General features: G+C 48.1%; 1 protein-coding gene across 11 annotated transcripts; it reads right to left on the minus strand.

Annotated features, from left to right (window-relative positions):
- Positions 1-1,394: 1,394 nt before the first annotated feature.
- Positions 1,395-20,926, minus strand: ANKS3 (ankyrin repeat and sterile alpha motif domain containing 3). Of its 11 annotated transcripts, none has more exons than XM_080617754.1 (20): positions 20,870-20,901; positions 19,010-19,094; positions 17,903-18,198; positions 16,282-16,382; positions 15,957-16,132; positions 15,432-15,630; positions 15,118-15,239; positions 14,331-14,412; positions 13,551-13,686; positions 13,090-13,245; positions 11,855-11,980; positions 10,302-10,417; positions 9,254-9,421; positions 8,625-8,749; positions 8,228-8,369; positions 7,222-7,394; positions 5,952-6,055; positions 5,008-5,091; positions 4,415-4,509; positions 1,396-4,179 (listed from the first exon to the last, which is right to left on the minus strand). In XM_080617754.1, exons 5-19 carry the CDS (start codon positions 16,124-16,126, stop codon positions 4,427-4,429), a joined length of 1,986 nt encoding a protein of 661 aa, XP_080473880.1. In that variant the 5' UTR covers positions 16,127-16,132; positions 16,282-16,382; positions 17,903-18,198; positions 19,010-19,094; positions 20,870-20,901; the 3' UTR covers positions 1,396-4,179; positions 4,415-4,426. The 11 variants fall into 11 exon arrangements, 10 of the variants coding, with proteins under 10 accessions (XP_080473885.1, XP_080473879.1, XP_080473880.1 ...); XM_080617755.1 differs by having other exon boundaries at positions 17,903-18,230; positions 20,870-20,886; XM_080617756.1 differs by lacking the exon at positions 17,903-18,198 and having other exon boundaries at positions 20,870-20,921.
- Between the last annotated feature and the right edge of the window lie 707 nt (positions 20,927-21,633).

The raw sequence follows: 21,633 nt of genomic DNA on the forward strand, positions 1-21,633 counted from the left end.
AAGGGGACTGTGGCTGCTGGAGAGGAGCCCGTCCATTAGCAGAGGACAAGCAGCAGGGAATAGGAGATGCTGCTCAGCCCGGCACTGCTGACGCAGATCTGCACCCCTTGCCTGGTGAACCAGCACCTCCTGCTGCACTTGGGGCTGTGCCAGCACTGCTTCCATCTGGGACACCACCTTCCTGCTCTCCTTGCCCTAAAGACCATTTCCCCAGCACGCCAATAGCTCCGAGACATCCATCCCAGAGCCATCCTGCACAGTTCTCTGTAGAGAGGTGCTTCTGCTGCACCTTCTCACCCTGCTCACCCCTGGTACAGATCATGGCAGCAGCTCTCCAGCAGCACAGATCTGCACCTCAGGGGTCCTTCCGCTGAACTCTTCCTGCAGCAGATTCCCCAAGACTCCTTGCAGCAAACAGAGCCACAGCAGTAGCACTCGTGTAGCTTCCTGCAGCGCTTGAGCACTTGGCCTGCATTCACTGTGCACATGAAGGGCAGTGCTGCTGCTCCCTCAGTGACAGGGGAACATCACATGGGAGTGTGAAGGACCCAGCACCAAGTTCAGCACCAACTCTGCAGCAGGAACAGCCAGGAAGCCCGGGTAGGAGCCACACTGTTTTGCTGGCCAAAGGCTGGTGTGTCTGAGTACAGATGTGCAACAGCTGGCATTTGGGATGTTTGCTTCCTAGTAGGGTGCCAAAGCCACAACTGCTGCCTCTTGCTGAGCCACCCCAGGGCACCAAGGAGCACCTACACCTCTGCCTTTGCAAGTGAAACATCGAGGCTGTGTTGTTTGAGCAGTGCTGCATGTATCTGGCTTACAGCTCCTTTTCCAGCACTGGCACTCTGCTCCCATGGGACCAGAGAGCAGCTCAGATGCTATCCCCCCAACCCCTTTGCTCTTACCTTCAGCAGCAGCACAGACACACTGCTGAGTCTGAGGTTGTACCGCATGATGCTTTACCTTGGGAAAAGTCTGCTCTGGGAGGGAGGAAGCAGCTCTCGCTCTTCACTGCATGGATACAGGGGGCTCAACATCTCCAGTCCCCTCTGCTCTCAGCCTGGGACAAAGCCTTTTGCAGATGCAGCATCTCAAGGAAGGTGGCCTTGAATGCAGGAATCAAAGAGTCTGTGCCCAGCTCATCTGGACCTGAGGCTAGAGAGGCATGCACGGGTGTTTCTGGCTCCCTGTAACCCCTCTGAGTCAATTTTACACATTAACTCTCTTCTCAGATGTAAATAAACGTTTATTTTTCAGCAAGCAGGGCACGTTGCTTCTGTCAGCTCTGAGGGAGGGAAACACAGAGGCAAATGCAGCCATATATCCAAGGGCACAGATTTGTGCTTCAGCACACACCCTCTCAGGGAGAGGGCATTAAACAGGCCCCCAGAGAGCCTGGCTCAACTGAACCAGCCTCCCCCACTGCCCTGTGCTTCCAGGTGCTTGCTGAAATGCTGTACAAGATGGAGCTGAGAAGAAACAGGCAACAGTTCTCAACACTGAGGACTTGGAATCTTGGCACAAGAGGGAAAGCTCTGGCTGCACACCAGCCCACTTGGTGGGCCTCTATAGGACACAACACCTCTAAGAAACCCCATTTATGTTTAAATACATCAAGAGCTTTAGTTTTGACCAAAAAGAGACGTTAATGTTGCCCTATTCAAAGCTCTCTGTTACAGCTGCTGAATGGTGTCCTCTTCAGTATGTGGTTCTAGTGAGCAAGAAGTTCGGTGAAGGTGTGTAACAGTCACACCAACAGCTCACGAATCTCAAAGCAGAGCTGGGCCCAAGGTGAGAGGAAAACACCAGCACACCACTCAACAAAGCTTAAACTTACTTCTGAGTTAGTGCAGAGAAACAACTTTTGTCATGCAACTGGGACTGCTGGGGGGGGAAAGCAGTGATCCCAGCCAGGAAGGGAAGAACTGAGCCCTCAGGGGAGCATCCACTGTATCACTCACCCATGTTCTTTGTCTACAGCCCTGGCACTCCCTGACCACATAAATTCCCATATCCCATCCAGCAGCAGCCAGGCAGGGCTGGGAAGCCTTGGATAAGGCAGCCCCTAGAGCTCTCAGCACACGACCACATGGGAAAGGAAGCTGGAAAGCACTGCATGCATTCCCAATTGTCCTGAAAGAAATGAGGGAGGCTATTCATTAATTATACAACCTCACACACCAGAAACAGGTTTTCAATTTTTATTATTTCACCCAGGTCAGCAAACACTATTTCACTGGGACAGCACTGGACCCCCACTGCCTGCACACAGGCCCCATTTCAGCTCTGTATGCTGTGTGAAGCACCCCAATGAAGGGATTCCCTCTCCTCAGGGAGACACTGTTCTATAAAATCCCCTTAGGCTACTCTAACACCTGTTTAAGCCGTTACAACTGAGCTTCTGCAGCACCTTTCTGTAGGGCTCTCCTTTTCCTTCACACATACACAGCTGCATCTCACCCACCCTTTTTCCCAGGCCCCCAAACATTACTATCTATTGGATGTACCCCCTTAACCCTCCCAAACCTCTTTTCTTCCATCTATGACGAAGCAAAGCTGTTAAAGAAACAAAACAAAACGAAAACAAAAAAAAAATGAAACAAAGAAAAAAAGAAACGAAACAAAGAGATGTTAATGTTGCCCTTTTCAAAGCCAAGTCTGTGCAGTGTCTCCTTCCAGCCACCCTCTTTTCTACTCAGCTCTGAATGCTGAGCCAGGGCTTCCCCTACTCTCCAGATGCTCCCACACACAGTATGTCCCAGGCCTATTCACTTGGATTTGTGGGGTTTGGGTTGAGATTTCTTTTGCTTCCATGAAAACTTTTCCCCTTTCCCCACAGACATCTTGCCTTAAAATCAAATCTGGGCTTCTAAGGGACACAGCACTGACAACCATGTGCTAGTGCAGAAATAGACAGCACGAAGGCTCAGGGAGAGGGCAGTAAGTGCCTTGGCACTCTCCACCATTCCCTCCAGCAAGGAAGAACAGAGGATAAAGCCCAAAATACTTTTCCCAGCACAGCCTCAATGCTCTGAGCAGCCTTCAAAGATGCTGCCTTAGCAGAATTGGCTCTACCTCACCAAAACTAGCTCTTCAAGGTGACATTTTCCTGTCTTGGGAGGTCACCCGCACCAGCACAAGAATGCCTTGGCAGAGCTATTTCCAAACACTAAAGCCTGGAAACCAAACACAGGCAGTGGTTGAGGACCAAAGCTTTGCACCACCATTGCACCTGGGATGATTTCTTTTGCTCATTTCCCATGTGGATTCATCCATGTGGATCTATCCCCTAGTTCCCATCCTGCCTGCCCTGGCACTCTGCTGCTTGCCAGAGGCGTAGGAGACTGAGCAGTCTCAAACTATTCTCTCTCATGTCCTTCCAGGGGAACATCTGCCTTGAAACCACTGTCAGTGTTGGGATCTTGGCACTGACGAACCACACAGGCAGAATCTCTGCCATAAAGCACTTACCATAAAAACGAGTTCCTTGGGACTGAATAACGTGATCACAAACAACCCAAGGAGGGCCAGAATCTGAACTGAACCAGGGTGAGCTGGTTGGATAGGGAGGTTTTGAAGCACACATCTGGGATGGCAGTGGAACAGATATTCCAGCTACAGAGTGCTGCTTGAGCTTTGCAGACTGCTCACTTCACCCATCCTCAACAAACCTGCCTTCCTTATTGCCTTAGATACACTTTCTGGGTCAGTGCCATGATGCATTATCTGTGCCAATCCACATGGCACAAAAGGAGGCACAGCAAGTGTCAGAGGCCCTGGGGAGGATGGGATGCAGAAAAGGATAGATAATTAGATTGCTGTGGGTAACTGTCAGCTTTCCGCCACTACACAGTCCTGAATGATAAGGACTGCAGGAAGCTTAAGGCAGATAAAACTTCTGGGCTCAGTGCTTCTCCTCATAACTTAACCTTTTGGTATGAGCAACCATGATCCTGGGAATGCAGACAACAGTCAGGTCCAAAAAGCTGCTGGGTTGTTGTCTCCTGCTGACCCTCCTCCTCCCAGGCATGTTCTCTTGCTGCTGAGACCTTCTTCCACACATCCACCAGCTGCTTTGGCCCTCCCAGGAGAGCTGCAGTGCTGCCAGCACGGCCCTTGCGCTCACTCTCCCAGGCACACTCAGCTTCCGGGTGGAACAGTCACCCGACGTCAGTATTCCTACAGCCACAGAAATAGGACAGACACACTTTCAGTGGGACAGAGACAAGGGGGGTAAGGCTTTTCCAAAGGGAAAACCAATCAGAGGGCACATAAGGATCAATTAAAGTGCAGCCTCAATGTGCAGGCTTTGAGTGAGCACTGGGCACAGTCAGCAGATGGCTGTTACTTGCTGCAAGGGATGATGCCTCCCCTCAATGCCACAGCCCTCTGACTGTCCTTAGCTCCCACTCACCCTCCTGCTTTGTTACGGATTGAGCCAGCTTTGCCCGCTCTGCCCTGGAGGTTGGAGCCTTTGGAGGTTTTGAGTCACAGTCTGCAGAGCTTTTCCTGAGGACCAAACAAGAAGAAAAAAAAAATCAGTGTTAGCAGTAGGCCAGCAAGCAGTAAAGAGCAGGCTGCGGTCTGCGTTCAGCCACTCTTATTCTGCCTCCAGGCTCCCTTTTTCCTTGCAGCTTCCAGCGTCTCAAAACCAGGAGTGTCTTTACTCTCTGACTGCCTGTTGCTAGGACAAGTTCCTGTCAGAGAACATGGCACAGGCTTTGGGAAACACTTCACAAGCAGCTCTGACCACGGAGCAGGAGAGATGCAGGGGCCACGTATCCCTTCTTTCTCAGTAGAGGATGAGGCAGAGCCCAAGACCTGCAGTGAGATCAAGTGCAAGGAAATGCCAGCACCAACTTTAGAACCTGGAGACTTCCCTCAATGAGAGGGGACTGTTAAGTTCCCCCAAACTAGCACTGCCAAATCATGAAAAACCTGTCCAGCCATGCCCCCCCCCCCAGCACAACAGTCACTTCATGTGCCCATAGTCCTCCCTGACCTTACCCATTTCTCCCACACACTCCTCTAGGACAGCTGACAGCTCAGGCAAGCTTAGAGACTTCAGGGAAGGTGGCCATCCTTCCAGCACTGCAAGAAAGAGGAACCACACATTTAATCAAACTGCATGCTGTGACAAGAGCAGAGACAAGGGTTTGGTGTGGATGCTGTGAAACATCCACACCCCAAAGCGGTTCCAGTCAGGGGTTCTGAATCACAGGGGAGGAGAGCTAGAACTGCCTGTAACAAACTGAGGGGTGTTCCTGACAATTCTATCACTTAATTTTCTCATGCTGTCTGGATCATATATTAAGAGACTCTCAAAGAGATTAATCATGGTGGACAGAAATCAAGAGAATCTCTACTTGGCTCACTTTTAAAACACAAGCAGCCAAGAGCACATCTCTAGAAGCATGTAATGGGCAGCAGGATTATTTGCTAACTCCTCTTGATGAGGAGCTGGTGGGCCCAGCCACATGCAGCAGTGTCCCCACAGACCCCAGATCAGGTCAGGGAACCAGCCATGGCTCCAGATTCAGACCTGGCTCTAGTGCATAGTGCAGCGACACACTAAAGGTGCCCAGACGCTGCCATGCAGGAAGGGGAAGCCACAGGCCTCTGGAGCAGGGCTGCCACTGGGTGCCCGTGCTACAGCTTTGCACTTTTAGACACAAACATCTGCCAGAGCCCCAAACTTCCCACTTGCTAAGAATCAAAAGCTGCTGAGAAACTCTGCTGCAGTTAAAGTCCAAATGCCCCAAGCGCTTTAAATCCTTTCCCCAAGCAGGAATTTTTACATTCAATTTAAAGGTTTGGCTGTTCATCTGTTTCCAAAATCACATCTAACTTCATCCTTCTAGCACATGGCTTGCTCTGGGGTCTCCTGCTGCCCACCCACCTTCTGCACCCAATGCTATAGTTGATAAGGTCTTCCTCACCCAGGCACTCACCAGGCTGCCTGCTTTCACCAGTTCCCAGCTGCACCTCTGTGTTCAGCACTCTGCCCACTGCCTGCTCCTGCGTTAGCCGGGAGGACAGCTCTGCTTGACAGCATCTGCCAAACAAGACAAAAGCCCATCACAAGTGCACAAGGACACTTCCTGGAACAACATGCCAGTCTGTGCACTCCTATATCCTGCAAGTACCTGCTTGGGGTGCCGAGAGACCACATCTAACGCCCTGGGTTACAAACTGCTCCTTGTTCCTTCCCAGGAAGAGGAAGACGTGCCCCAGACAAAGCTCAGGGCGCTCTCCACTGTGCCCCATCTCCACAGCAATCTCTGCCCCTGTCCACAGAGGAGCTGCGGGGGGAGAAGAGAAGGAAGGGGCGGGATGAGCAGGAGAAAGCCCAAGCCAGGGGCTGCACCTGGCTTATATGAGAATCAAGCCTGATCCAAGTTTTCTAATGGGCAAAGGAAGCTACCTCAGGACAGGCATCAGGTTAAAGCAAGAGAACCACACAAAGTTCTCTGGCTATCATCAGCATGCCATTAATTCAAACAGTGTATCCCCAGAGCATGGCAAGGCCCTTCTACCAGGCAGCCTCAGCTCCTCAGTGCAGGGGGAAAAGGGAAAAGTCAAGTGCTCTGCCCCTTACAGCCTGGAATATTGTGCTGCTGTCCTGGAAGCCAATCCCAGTTCACCCTCGTTTGGTAGTGAGCAACCCTGTTGGGCTAAGGTCTACAAGCTGTAGGATTAATGCTCCCTTCAAGGACATGTCTGTTCTATCAATGGACAAGCAGGACCATGACAGGAGTCCAAGTGGGACAGGGAGAAAAGCACCACATAGGCAACAAAAGGTACATTAGGAGGTGGCGAAAGAACTCAAAAGCAGTGGTATGACTGAGCAGGACAGGCTCTTCTGTTAGCTGTCAGAGTTTCAAGAAAAGTGTTCCTCACTAGCCAGGGTAAGGCATTGCAAGTTTTCTCATGTAAGCACAAACAAAACACTTGGGCTCTTGGGTTGTTTAGTTGAAACAGGAGCACGCACCATCCCTGGAAAGTTGGGCCATTTATAGCTCATGCACCTGATTAAGGCTTCACGTCTGTTCATGTGCCCGGGGCTTCCCACTAGAGTAAGTCAGGCAGGATACAAAATGGGTTCAGACACCTGGTGAGCTCTCCTTGCCTTATCCTGAGCATCACCTGCAAGACTGCCACCATGATGGCCTAAGTCCCATTTCCCAGTAGCCCCAGCGCCACTTCCTGGGAATAACTTACTTGATCTGATCCAGCAGGACTCCAGCATCCTTGGTGATGGCCTGAGCCTCTCTGAGCTGGCACTGGATGGCATTCCAGGTCTCATCCCGCTCCATCAAACAGCTCTCAGCCACTGCACGCAGCTTCTGCTCCTGGGACACTTGGCCCTTCATCACCTCCACCTCTTCACACCTCTGCAGCAGAGCAGAGCAGGGTTAGGCTGGGACCTTGAAAGCTTATCTAGTCCACCTATCCCGCAAAGAGCAGGGACATCAACTAGATCACCTTGCCCAGAACCACATCCAGTCTGGCCTTGAATGTCTCCAGGGATAAGGCATCCACTATCTCTCTGGGCAACTTGTGCCAGGGTTTTACCACCCTCATTGTAAAAAACTTCTTCCTCACATCCGGCCTGAACCTTCCTCTTTTAGTTTAAAGCCTTCACCCCTCATCCTGTCGCAACAGACTCTGCTAAAAAGTCTCTCCCCGTCTTTCTCATAAGCCTATTTTAAGTACTGAAAGGCCATAGTAAGGTCCCCTCAGAGTCTTCTCTAGGCTGAACCACCCAAACGCTCTCAGCTTTTCAAGGAAGCTGGATAAGGCTCGTACATTGAACACAGTTTCCCTCCATACCAAGACCAGCCTCACAGTTATAATTCCCCCTTCCTCTCCATTAGCAAAGATACTCAGTAGGCCCAATTTCCCCAAATCAGCAGAAGTCTGTTTACTAATAAATTCACCATAAAAATGACACTACGGAAGAAGAGTAGGTATTCAATTCCTCCCACTTGCCCTTTTAGGTCTCAGGTGGATGGGAAACGGAGACATAAAGGCTTCACAAGCATACAATCCAGAGGATGAGGAGTGGATAAGCACTTATGGTGTTACCTGACTTGACACTAAGTGTGCCCACTGAAAGCTATGCCTTTTTCCTTTCTCCTGGGCCATTCAAGGCACAAGACAGATACACTCCCAATCACTTACTGCAGTGTGGTAAGCATTGAGCAGCTCATGGCAGACTTCTTACCTTGTGCAGCTGAATGGCCAGTTCTTGCATCTCTGCCTCCAGCCGGTCTGCATAGGCCAGCTCCAGGGCATCGCTGGGCGGCCGAGCATTGCTGTGCCACCGTGCAATGGCAGAAGTCATCTTCCTTTTTGGGCCAAACAGACTGGGGGCAGAATGGCAAACTGTCAGGGACCAGACACTGAAATAGCAGTTCCCAGGCCCATGGATGCCATGAAGACCTCTGCAGTCTCCTGGCTCCTCCAAAACCAGGAGCCTGTTACAGACAAGAGCTAGGGGATATCAAAATTGCATGGGAGACAGCCAGAACAGAAAATCACTCACTAGGCTAAACCTTCCTGACCCGGTTGTGTGCATGGTTTGTAAGGGGAAAGATGAGAACTACATTACAGACACTCACGTGATGCCTATTTCTTTCAGGTCACTCTCTGTGAGTGTCAGGAAGATCCGAAGGTCAACATCTTGCTCCTCAAACACTTGCAGATACTTCAGGCACCCGATCTGTTCAAGGAATGTTGCCAGGTCCTGCAGCACATCCAAACAAACTTAGTTATACCCTCACCAACAAACACGTTACCTTTCCTCTTAATCACAAAGATCTGCTTCCTCATACTGCTGCTCTGCTTTTCTAGCAGCAACCATGAATTCTCCTGTTAACTGCCCTTCTCCACAGTCACACAACACAACAGGACCGACCTGTTTGCTGTGGCCATTGCCTCTTGTAACAAACGCAGAGAAGACAGCAACATCTACCTTAGCCCTCATGCCAGCTATGTTTGGTAGCACAGCCACAAGCATGAAGGGTCTGAAATACCTCACCAAGCAACAGCAACACCTAAGCAAGTAGTTCTTGCACAAGAAATTGCTATTTAACAAGCATTTAAGTTTGGGCAGAGGTTTGGAGTCAAAGGTGTTTTAGTGACAACTTCCCCTTTATCCAAGAAAGCAGCTTAGGCAACCTAGGCAAAACCTCCTGTGCTTGATACACTAACACTGCATTACTTCAGACAGCTCTATGTGTGCAGTTACCTGGGGCCCTGTATAGGAAGGGGGCTCAGGAAGGAGTAGGTGCTGACTAGAGCTCCCAGCTTTCCCTGGGCAGTGGGTCCACTGGCTATCACTGTTGCAGTAGCGGTTCTTGATCTTCAAGCTCTTGGCTTGTTTCCGACTAGGGGGACTGTTTGCATGGTCAGAGTCCTGCAAAAGAAAGAAAAAAACCCACGAAAATGTAAAGGTCGAGGATGATCATCCAAAGATGTCAGGATCACTACAGCTAACAAATGCAGACTGCTTCAGGTCCCAGCCTCTAAATCCAGACAGCCATCCACAAACACAAGCAGAGACTAGCAAAGCCCTCATTAGGAAGGGCTGAGTCAAGTCACTCCTAAGATGGCAGCTTGGCACCATGGAATGGTATCGGGCTCTTGCAATCCCACCTTAGGAAGCAACATGCCAGAGCAAGCCAAAACAGAGAGCAATGCTGAGCCCTCCCTGAATCAATACAATGCACTAAGATTCTACCTGTGAGAAGCTCCTCAAGATACAGGAGACTTCTGCTAATGTTCAGCTGTAACACCCTTTTGTACATCAGCACCAGAGCTATTGTCTTGAGCCATGTGAACCACAGAGTAATCTCCAACTTCTTCCCTTTTCTTCTGTACTTCAGAAATTCCAACACAGCAGCACTTCCCTAAATCATAGTATACTACCTACTGTCCCACCAAGCTCAAGGACTGACCTAGCTGTAGTCACTTTCTTTCTTGATCACCACCTAGCCAGAAGTCTGCAAAGAGTTAAGTTCTCTTTAGAAGCTGGAGAGGACTTAGTTACTGTCTAGCCATCAACAACCTACTCTAGACTGAATGTACTCCAAGAGTTGACTACTAGCTGGAGATCAAACAAGGCAAGCCCTAATCTTCCAATATAGAAGCTGGTTCTCTTATCCCTGTAATACCACTCTTCCTCACCCAGCCTGGTACTGCAGCCTCCTGTTGTAGGGGCAGAATCATAGCAGGCTATGGAAGGGTAACAGCACTGGCCAGACTGAAGGCAGAAACAGGAAAACTGAAAATCCCACCTCATTGCTTTCCAAGGAGCCTTCACTGCTGACTCCCAGGGCTTTGGTCAGGCATTCACTGCTGCTGCTGCTGCTCCTGATGGCTGCTAAGTCGTTGGTGAGGAAAACATTATCCTCTGGAAAGGAACAGGAAAAAAAAAAATGCAGGTTCAACTCCCTTATATGCTCAGTGCTGGGTTTGCTACACAATTACCAGCAAAACCTGGTGGAGGCGTAAAGGAAGAAGCCCCGAACAAGGTTTTGTATCCAATACTCATGACACAAGACGATTTTGAGACAGAAATATCCCATGTCTGATCCCAGACATTAATCTTTCTCCAAGTCTGTTTACCACAGAGAACAGAAAGGCTGAGTGTGTGTCTTCGTGAGGCTCTTGGCTACAAGGTGGTATCCTGATTTCAGCTGGGACAAAGTTATTTCTTTCTAGTAGCTGGTACAGTCCTGTGTTTTGGATTTAGGATGAGAATGTTAATAACACCCTGATGGTTTAACTTCTGCTGAGCAGGGCTTACACTAAATCAAGGACTTTCCAGCTTTTCATGCTACCCCAACAGTAAGGAGGCTGGGGGTGCACGAGGAGATGGGACGGGACACAGCCAGGATGGCTGACCCCGACTGCCCAAGTGACATCCCGTGCCTATGGTGTTGTGCTGAACACTAAAACTGGGGGAAGTTGCCTAGTAGGTGGCAGCCTGCTGGGCATCCATCAGCAGGCAGTGAATAATTGCACTGTGCATCACCTATTTTGTATATTCTTTTACCATTATTACCTTTTTTACTTGTTTTTTCATCCTATTAAACTGTCTTTATCTTAACCCACAAGTTTTGCCTTTTTCCCCAATTCTCTCCCCCATCCCAGCAGGAGGAAGTGAGTGAACAGCTGTGTGGGGTTTAGCTGCCTCATGGGTTAAACCACAATAGGGGGAAAAGTGGGTTATCATTACCCAGCCTATGTTTCCATTAGTAAAGCTCAGGAAAGGCCTTTCCTTGAGCCTAGATCCACTACACAGCCACATTATCCTCTGTTAATTCAGGAACTGTCCGTATCCTTCCTTTGTGCTGCTTCAGAGAACGGTGAGGTTCGAAGGCACCTCTGGAGGTCATTTTCTTCAAATCCCTGCTCAACCAGGGCCACCTACAGCAGGCTGCCCAGTACCATGTCAGGAGCATCCGCAAAGATGGAGACTCCACCACCTCTCTGATACCCTGATCTAGTGTGCAGTAACCCTCACAATAAAAGCAAACATTTCCTTATGTTCAGAGGGAGGCTCCTGTCTTTTGGTTCACGCCTGTTGCCTCTTGTCCTGTCAGTGGACATCATTGAAAACAACTTTGCTCCATCTCCTTTACACCCTGTCTTCAGATTATTTGTACAAATTGGCAAGATCCTGACTGAGCTCTCTCTTCTGTAGGCTAACTCACCACAGCTGTCTCAACCTTTCCTCAGGAAAGATACTCCAACCCTCAAAATCTTAGTGGAAAAGGAACATGCAAACCAAGGGCTTGGTCTTACATCCATCTGCAAGCCAGACTATTTCCAGGAAGTGACTTACCCCTGCTACTGCTGCTCTCCACATCCTGCTCATTAATTGGAGAGGTAACATCCCTGTTCCGGATATTCTCTGCTTCACAGCTGCCATCATCATTGAAGGTGACATAGCCCTGAGGAGGGACCTGCTCTGTGTACAAGAGAAAAGAACAACAGAGATTAGGATGCAAGTTATCAGGGATGCTCCTGCAGGAAAAACAACCACTCAGGGATTTGAAATTAATCAAAAGAAGATACCGTCTTCTCAGCTGGCAGGTTTCATTCTAAAAAGCAGAGAAAAACTGAGAAATGCATATGCCTCCAGCCTCCTTCCCACAGACACACATCTGCTGTACCAGATTTAGATGGCTGCATTGAATACAAGTCAGAGGAAACAGCCTCACAGCAGAGATGCACCTTAAGCAGCAGCTTTCAGCATTTCCTCTCCTCTTCATACTAAGTTGTCAAAGGGGAAAACATCTGCTTAAAAAAGCAAGCTGCCAGCTACACCACATCCCCAGCCAAGCACGCCCTGTAAAACCAACCCCTAGCATCCCACTTATTTAAGAGGCTGACTATCATTTCAATAGAGCCACTTCCCACAGGATAATATTTATCTGTATTAAGAGAATGAACTGAATTTTTAACATGCTTTTAAGTCCACATTCTTAGTTATTCTAGACAACTAGGTAATCAGCCTGAGAAATACCTACAGCTATGACACATGCACAAGAAAATCATACCACTGTACCCAGGGACTGATGTCTGAATTGGGATCATATTTCTCTTGGCCTATTGCAAAGGGTTTGTAATCTCATTTTTAGCAGCACTTCAAGCATCAGGGAAGACAAAACTGACAGATCAAGGAGCAGTGAGTTCATTTTCATCATCTACAATTTCTTGGCCTGTGTGACCACTTCCTCTGTCATCAGCTTCAGAAGGGTTCTCAAACTTCCAACCCTACCTCAGAAAGGGAAGCTGAACTGTTCTCAAGAGTCAGGGGAACAGTAATTGGGGTAAGAGCAGTGTTTGTTCCATGTAAGGGTTCCCCTCATCAATAATCAGCCCTGACATAAAAGAGTTCAAGGGGTTTTCTTTTGAAACCACAGATTAGATAGCTTTTAAGATGGCATTTGCTATCTTTGTTTCTGTATAAGCCACACATGAATCCCAAATAAAAAGAAAATTGTTGGCACAGAAGTAGCTGCAAAGCATTTGAGACCTCAAAGGACTTTCACTTCAGCTTCTAACTATCCTTACCATAGCAAGACTGCTTCTTTCCCGCAATTCCTACTGCTATCTTAGCCAAAGCCTGGGGCCCATCATGGATGCTGGGACCCTTGGTACGACGGACAGGTCTCTGTCTCTGGGGAGCAGAGCATGATTCATCTGAGGAACTCAGCTCTTCATATTTTCCTATAGTTCAAACACAAATTGTTAGCAGCACAGCAGTAACTTACCCAGTTTATTTGCTACTGGTCCTATAAATGCAGTGGAAATAAAAGAAACTTTAAAGAGGAAGGGTTAAACAGTTTATCTAAGTCAGGAAAGGGCTAGCAGACAAAAAAATTTTTGGATCTATGCCTCTTCCATCCCCAGAAACGCTGGAATTTCCAGGATAGACCACCTATTACAACATACAGCAGCATGCTTTCAAAACATCAAACACCTCTTTTCAGGGTCTATCTTACAATGAGCAAGCTAAAGCACATCTCTCTTACCTGGACCCCTACAGAAAACATTGGGCACTGGGGCTGCGTGCATATCTATCAGCCCCACAATCTTTGTATGTCCATACTTCATGGCCAGTGTTCGTGCTGTGGCTCCAGTGTTATCTCTGACATCTGCCTTCACACCCTGTACAAAAAAAACCAAAACATGTTTAAAACATAGAGGGCACTATATACAAAAGAAGCAAGAAGCTAAAGGATTGTCTTAGCTCCTCCATCCAAAACAGGCTCATCTTTGACAGACAGTTCATGCTTCACTAATACCTTGCTGCCTTTGCAGATACCAGTAGCTCAGGTAAATGGCTCTTGTGCATTGCTGCAGGGAACTAGCTTGGTTTATCTGAAAAATGTTTCGCCTTGCTGCCTCCTTCTGGAAGTAAGCTGGATCACTTCAATGAATATCAAAACCAAGTTGTTTAACAATGAGACACACATGCTCATAAGCTTTTGGAGGCAGAAGATTCCCACTAGCCTGAGCATGCAAGCCTACAAAGACCATAAGGAGAACACCGCTTTAGCTGTTTTCCAAATCAGTCATTATTCAGTTGAATCTGGATCCCTTCTATTCACACAAGGCCAGTGTAAGATCAGACTACTAGTCTTCAAAAAGCAAATACTTTGAGAACAGTCCAGTAAGCCTGGGACTTGAGAGGTGACTGTCATCAAGGATCAAACATAACACTAAGAAGTCTGGTGTCAAACTTCTGGTTCTTCCTCTGAGGGCTGGAACCACGGACTTTCAGCTTTCCAGAGAACAGTCTGGAGACTTACATGATTGAGAAGGTACTGAACAATTATCTCATGGCCAGAAGCAGCTGCTTCCATCAGAGGTGTATATCCATACACCGGCTCCCTAGAAAAACACCAAACATGAACACATGAACTACGACAATCAAAGCTGAAATATGCTTCAGTCTTTGCCATACCCTAATAGCAGATCTCCAGCCTCTACCCTCAGCTGATCACAAACTCTAACTTGTATTGCATGCTCATCTGCACTCTGGTCTATCTTAGCAAAACTCCCAGGGGAGATTCACTAAGTGTTACTCTATCGGCTGCACAGCAATAGATTACTGTTCCAGTTGCAGATCTGCCTTTCAGTAGTGAAATCAGTTTTGCAAGAGCTAACAAAGCAAGAGTCTCCTGCTGACCTCAGGCAATCCAATACACGTTAATGTAAGGCAGCTCCCATGGCATGGGAATGCACTGCACACTTCAGAAAAACAAACTGAGCTCCAAGTACACAGAAAACTCAATAGAAAGACTTGTAAAGTACACTTGAATTCAGAAGGCACTGCACCTGCTTGCTTTCAGTTTAGCCCATAATTAAACAAGCAGTAAATCTAATTTCTCTTTATCTTAGGTAAATGAACAGTAAAAATGACTTCACTGCTTGTTTGCAGGTCACCTGTCCTTGTATGCCATGCTTCCTGAGGTATAGGAGGAAAGACAAAAATAGGTGTCTTCTCTTTGCCCATGCCCAAGTGTGTTCTATATGCCAACTGCTGCTGTCATACCTGACATCTGCTGAGAAATGAAATGACAGATTCCTCCTTACTTGCAGTTGGCATTTGCCCCATTGTCCAGTAAGAACTTGACCATCTGCTGATGTCCAGCACTGGTACAGTGAAATAAAGCAGTCCAGCCATGGATATCCTTCATCTCCAGCTCTGCACCTTGCTTCAAGAGAACAGAGAACGTTCTTTACTGCACCCCTCTGCTAGGTCTTTTAGACACTGCCCCTCTGTGCTGGGACAACAAGAGTTTAAGTCCTTGTCAGGAAGCTGGACTTGCAAAAGAACACAAATTGCACATTTTGGTTGCATTTAAACTCTTTACTGTGGCTTTAGCTATTTAATATGGCATACACACCTGTAGAAGAAAGTAAGCAACACTTTCATTTCCACAGCTGGAGGCAAGCATAAGCGGTGTCTGCCCTTCTGGTGTTGGGATGTTCACGTTCACTCCTGCTTCCAGCAGCAAGTGCACAATGTTGTCATGGCCAATATAGGAGGCATACATCAGTGGAGTCCAGCCACCACAATTCTTCTTATTTAGATCCAGATCTCCACTAAATAACAGAAAAAAATCAGCTGAATGACTGTCCTGGAGCTGTAGGTTTCAGTAGGCTTCTGCAGTCTCTTGCTACCATCATTGTGTTGAAAGCAAGCTGGAAAAAAATCAGCTCTATCAGCTGTAGCACAACTTCCAACAAATCACTAAAGAGATAATTTTTATCAGCAGATTTGTCCCTTGAAATTTTGTGCCTAAGAACCCTTTGGGAGCTCCAGTGATGTGCCCCTGTTGCAATGTTAGACCAACCTGCATGCAGCCAGTGAAAAACCATAACTGGCAGCAAGTAATCACAGACCAGTGCCCCTTCCAGCCCCTCCTTACCGCTGAATACACTCCTGCACCACTTCACACTGGCCGACAGAGGAGGCTGTGTGCAAGTCCAGGGGGACATCCAGCTCTTCCCAACAGATCATCTGGCCAATCCCATGCCACATGGAAAGACTGCAGCTCAGCAGCTCCGACTCACTAGCTTCATCACTCAGCTCCGACATCCTGCCCTGAGTAACCAAAGCAAAGCAGAACTTTGAGCTGCTGACCTCCATTTTCTACAGAACACGGCACTGCCCCTTAGCGCTGCAGCTCCAAAGTGCCATGGCCTTGGAAGCTGAGGTCATCTCAGAGATAGGGCATTGTTCCAAACTCCTACCTCTACTTCGATCACCTCTGTAACCTGAAGCTACAAGACTTGCTGAGGAGTTTTTGCTGGCAGTTCTTTCTTGCTGCAGCAGACTCCGGGATTTGAATACCCTGGAAAAATAAAAGCCAATAATGGTAAAAACCCATCTTTTAAATCTCATTTTAAGCCTTCAGAAGCACTGGCTTTATTTCGTCCCTTTCTAATCAAAACGTGCCTAAGGCAGCTTTGGATACCCTTAAAAAAAAGTCAAGAGAAGACTGACTATGCACCTATTTAAGTGCTGATGGCATGCTTAGTGTTACACAAAAAGATGGAATTCTTGATTTTATAACTGAGAGAGAGAACTAATTCATGTGTCAAACATCCCTGGTCTTTCTCCGTATGTCTTATATTACAGGATGGCCCTGCTTAAATTAAGACATGGTCATTAATAACAACAACTGTCCACTGCTCTCAGAAGTAGTTAATATCACCTGAGTAGTAGCACACTTCATGATGTCCTCAGGTCCTAAGTAGATTGTTGCTATCAGTTCTTGTTTCAGCAATTCAGAAGCAGCCCAGTCCCATCTCTGGATCTTGGCAATTGCTTTGAGCAGCAGTGACCTGCACATTCATTACCTGATCATGTCCACCACCCCTCAGGCAGTAACTTAATTACAAAGCTAGTGGAGTTCAATGACTGTCTGAAAGGTTTATTTCCCATCCCTAGCCTTAGGGAGCAATTGCATATTAATCATTTTAACCACTCACAGGAGTGTTCTTGTTTGGCACTTCATAAAGTGCTGTTGGACAGAGCTGCATTTGTCATGTGAGGTCTTCAACCACAGCTTTAGACTACATCCAAGTCAACTCAATGGGAAGCATTTTCCGCTCCCTGTGGTCTCATCACCCACCATACAGCACTTCTGGTGTTTGCCTGGTCCCATGGCATTATGCTGGGCAGGTAAGCCCAGAAAGTATTCTTTCTTTTTCTTGATAAATTTCTTGCCAGTTTAATTCCTGATTCATTCTGGGGTCATGCAAATGCCAAATTTGGCATTGGTGAAGAATAAAAGAGAGCAGGAACACTTTTCAGCAGCAGTTGCTCTTTAGACTGCCCCAGCTGTAACATTTCAAAACAACACGTACATTTTCTAAGCACTTGGGAGTCCCTCTTGCAAAGCACCAGCCTCTTTTCTCATAAGATAAGAAAAATGCCTTTAATTCTTACCTCTTCACTCCCCACCTGGATCTTTCTCCCACACCTTGCTTTTTTTCCCCCCACTCCTTTAGTTTATTAAGACTACAAAAGCATTACCCATTCTACCTAACCAGCATGTGCTGGTAACTATTCCTTTCTTAACATATCTGCAAAAGCAAGTATTTTTACCTAACAGCAGCAATTTGTATAACTCTGGCAACCCAGAGCCTCAGGCAAGAATATGCAGGGCAGAACCCAAATGAAAGACATGAACACCCTGCAATCAAAATATAGATGTAAGTGGATTTAACTGGATCATAAGGCGGGAAGTAGGAGTGTTTCTCATTACAACAGATTAAAGCTGCTCCTGGTAGGCAAAAAGGCATGTTGACAGTCAAAGGAAGTTAAATCCATAAAGTTGGTAGAAGTATAGATGAAAGTGAAGCTCACTCTTTGCTCTGCAGATCTCCTGTTAATCAGATATATGAAGCCCACAGGTGTTTGGGTTCTGTCCAAATCAGCCGCACCGCAGGTACTAGTTACCAACACAACTCCGGCAAGTTGATCCACAGTCAAGAGAGCAACGCTGACACATGGAAAGTTATGCTTAACTCCAGAATATCCAGACTCTCAGCCTCATCCCTATCACCTGCGCTGTGCTCTAACTGCTGATGTCTTTGCCTTTTTCTTCACCCTGGGATTTCACCCCAGCCTGAACTGGAGCATGATGCCAGCTGTGTAAGCACCTGAGAAAATACAGAGGGGAGCTGAGCAGAATCTATAGGAGAACAAGAGAAGTGATCAGAGTCATAAGGGCAGAAATGAAAACCTGGGTGAAATGAAATGAGGGTTGTCTGGTCTAAAGAGAAGATGCCTGGAAGGGACATGTGATAACAGCCTTCAAATACATAAACGGTTGCTGCAGAGAGGATGACAGAAATAATCTGCTCCCTGTGGCCACAGTGAATATGATAGGACATAACAGGCTTAAATTGTAGCACAGAAGATTTTTGGTTAAAGACCACCAAAATCCTTGTAAAAGTAAAAAGAGTAGTACTGTGATGGATTACCAGAAGAGATGTGGCTGCTAAGAGTAAGCTAGACAAAGGACTTCTGAAAACAGACTGTTCTCTTGCTTTGAGGCAGAGCAGCTAACATCTGTTAGAGACCTTCCTCAGCCCCAAGAAGCTGTTGCTAACATATTTACTACACCAACATGTAGCTATTTATCAGGACCAGTCCTGACCCTCAGAGCAAGCAGCAAACACCACACTGTCCCACATTGTGTTTGCTGTCTAGGCAGATAAGAAAGCCAGAAAAAGAGAAATATGACATTAATATGAAAGCTTAGTATGAAAACTGCCACAAAAAGCACCTTAGAATACCGTTTTGGATGGTAACCCTATGGAACAAGTGACAGAGAATAAAAGAGTGACAGAAAATAAGAGAGTGGCAGAAGAACCACACTAAAATAAATGGCAGGCAATTCCAGAAGCAACTGAGGCACCTAGTTCCCAGCACAGGACAAATCCAACACTGCTGTTAATCGCCACCTACCAGGCACCATTAAGCTGTACTGGCTAAATTCATTCTCTCATCCTCTGTCACAAGGGCAGGTAAAATCCACATGGATCCTTCTGTCCTAGAAGACAGAAGACACCCAAAACAGTATAAGTGCGGAGGTTGCTGGAGTTTCCAACTGAGCCATCAGATTGATAAAATGCTTCGCTTCTGCTCCTGACTTAGCTCTATCTCCACTAAATTCAGCAATAACCTAGCAGGAAGAAATAAGAAGCTTTGTTACATCCTTGTGTAGGTACCAATAATTGTTACCAGCTCAGTCACAACAAGTACTCCCAGAGATAGAATATCTCATCTTTGCACTACTGCTGTCTGCTACTGACCAGAGATGAGCACACACTCTATAGCTGTAGAAACTGCATCCAGTTTCATAGAATAGTGGTGTGTGTGACAGAAAGTATTCCTGCAGCACGAGCTCAGGACCCACAACTCCTACACAGACCTGTTGAAAAGACACCAAGCTCTTCATCCTCATTAATACATATCAACATCTCTAAGGCTGGTGCCAGGGGAATGGTGACAGATTCTTTTCAGTGGTAACCAGAGACAGGACAAGGAGCAATGGCCATAAACTAAAAGACAACAAGTTTCCCCTCAAAATGAGGAAGAAATTCTTTCCATTGAGAGTGGCAGAGCACTGGAACAGGCTGTCCAAGGGAGTTGTGGAGTCTCCCTCTCTAGAGACATTCAAACCAGCCTGTACATATTCTTGTGTAACCAGCTCTGGGTGGCCCTGTCTTGGCAGGGGGCTGGACTGGATGATATCCAGAAGTCCCTTCCAACTCTAATGGTTCTGTAATCTGTACCATAAACCTGGCACTCTCAAGCATGTTAAAGCACATAATATGTTCCCAAGAAGACAAGAAGCACAAACAGCTACATTAGGGAGCACATTTCCCAGGACAAGGGCTATGCCAGACAAGGCAGACACCACAGCTCCCACAGCTTGGTGCTGGGCAAGCTCCACAGAACCATATATAATAGTTTGGGTTGGAAGGGATCTTAAAACTCATGCAGCCTCAACCCCCTGCCATGGACAGGGACACCTTCCACTAGACCAGGTTGCTCCAAGCCCCGTCCAACCTGGCCTTGAACACTGTCAGGGATGGAGCAGTCACAGCTTCTCTGAGCAACCTGTGCCAGTGCCTCAGCAGCCTCACAGGGAAGAGCTTCTTCCTTATATCTAACCTGAATCGTCCCTGTTTTAGTTTGAGCCCGTTACCCCTTGTCCTATCACTACAGTCCCTGATGAAGAGTCCCTCTACAGATCCTTATAGGCCCCCTTCAGATACTGGAAGGCTGCTAGGAGGTCTCCACGCAGCTTCTCTCTTCCAGGCTGAGCAGCCCCAGTTTTCTCAGCCTGTCTCCATAGGACAGCTTCTCCAGCCCTGATCATCCCCGTGGCCTCCTCTGGACTTGCTCCAACAGCTCCATGTCCTTATGTTGACGATACCAGATCTGCACACAGTGCTGCGAGTGGGGTTTCACGAGAGACCACACAACGATGTGTCCAAAGAGGCTGGAGCTGTCACAATCAGTAACTGCAAGGCTGTTACCAGAAATCTCACAGCTAAATAGCTTCCAAGCACATCATCCCGGCCGAGGCCTTCCTAGAGGCTAGGTCTTAATCTTCGCGGTGGGGCAGGCCGGGGCATCCCAGCGGCAGACCCCGCGCCGGAGGAGTGCCCAGGCCTACCCCACCGCGGAGCCGGGAGAGCTCATCTAACGGTCCACCGATCACCTGGGAACAGCCCCATAGGCGGCGGCGCCCAACCCTCCCTATGGCCACTGGAGCAACCCCGAGCCCAACCCACCTCAGGTCCCACCACCTCTCACCTGCACTCCCTGTGAACTCCGCTACCGTACGTCGTCCCTCTCGCGCAAGGAATGCCGGGAGCCCTCCCGACTACTAATTCCAGTATCCTCTGCGGCGAGAAAGGGAAGTTCCACCTCCTGAGGCTCAGGGCCAATAGGCTATGCCTCTGTGAGGAGGCGGGGCGAAGGACAGCCAATGGGATTTGGTGCTGGGAGGGAGGGAGGGCGGAGCTGGACCGGTGGCTGAGGTGCCGGAGTTGCTGCGGGCGGAGTGGTGGTCGTGGTGGTTTCAGAGGTCTTCGAGCAGTGTTGTTGCTGACTGGCTCCTCCTGGGTTAAATTCCTCTTTTAAGTCACGTCGGCGCCCACTGGGAGCGGCTTCAGGAAGGCAGGCCGGCAGCGCGGGCGGTAGCTGGCGGTGTTGCCATGGTGACGCCACCCGGGCCGCCATTTTGATGGTTGGTTGTAGAGGGTTCCGTCAGCAAGGAATACCGAGGCACTGCGAGGCTCGGGACCTGCCGGTAAGGTGGGTGCTGAGAGCAGGCGTTAGCTCATCCACAGGCCCTCGGCGGGCCCGTGAATACAACCCTAAACCAGGATTTCTTTCCTGCCCGCCTCCAGCATCTTGGCATCTCCCTTCTTGTCACACCCTGACAGCGAGGCTCCTGAATGGACTTGGCAGGAAATGTCGGTTCTAGTGACATGGAGAAGCTCGGGACTTCATGGTCATAGAATAGTTTGGGTTGGAAGTGACCTTGAAAGCCCATTTAGTTCAACCCCCCTTCA

Source organism: Psittacula echo, assembly GCF_963264785.1.
Source record: "Psittacula echo genome assembly, chromosome: 5".
NCBI classification, from domain to species: domain Eukaryota; kingdom Metazoa; phylum Chordata; class Aves; order Psittaciformes; family Psittacidae; genus Psittacula; species Psittacula echo.

What these genes read in the sequence shown, in the direction of transcription:
- ANKS3 (XM_080617751.1), bottom strand. Translation starts at nt 16,126, where the DNA reads ATGTCGGAGCTGAGTGATGAAGCTAGTGAGTCGGAGCTGCTGAGCTGC. An exon ending in GCTCCTTGGAAAGCAATGAG is followed by an intron (nt 9,422 to 10,301) that starts GTGGGATTTTCA and finishes TTTCTTTTGCAG; the next exon opens with GACTCTGACCATGCAAACAG. An exon ending in TGGCCATTCAGCTGCACAAG is followed by an intron (nt 7,395 to 8,227) that starts GTAAGAAGTCTG and finishes GCTCTGCTGCAG; the next exon opens with AGGTGTGAAGAGGTGGAGGT.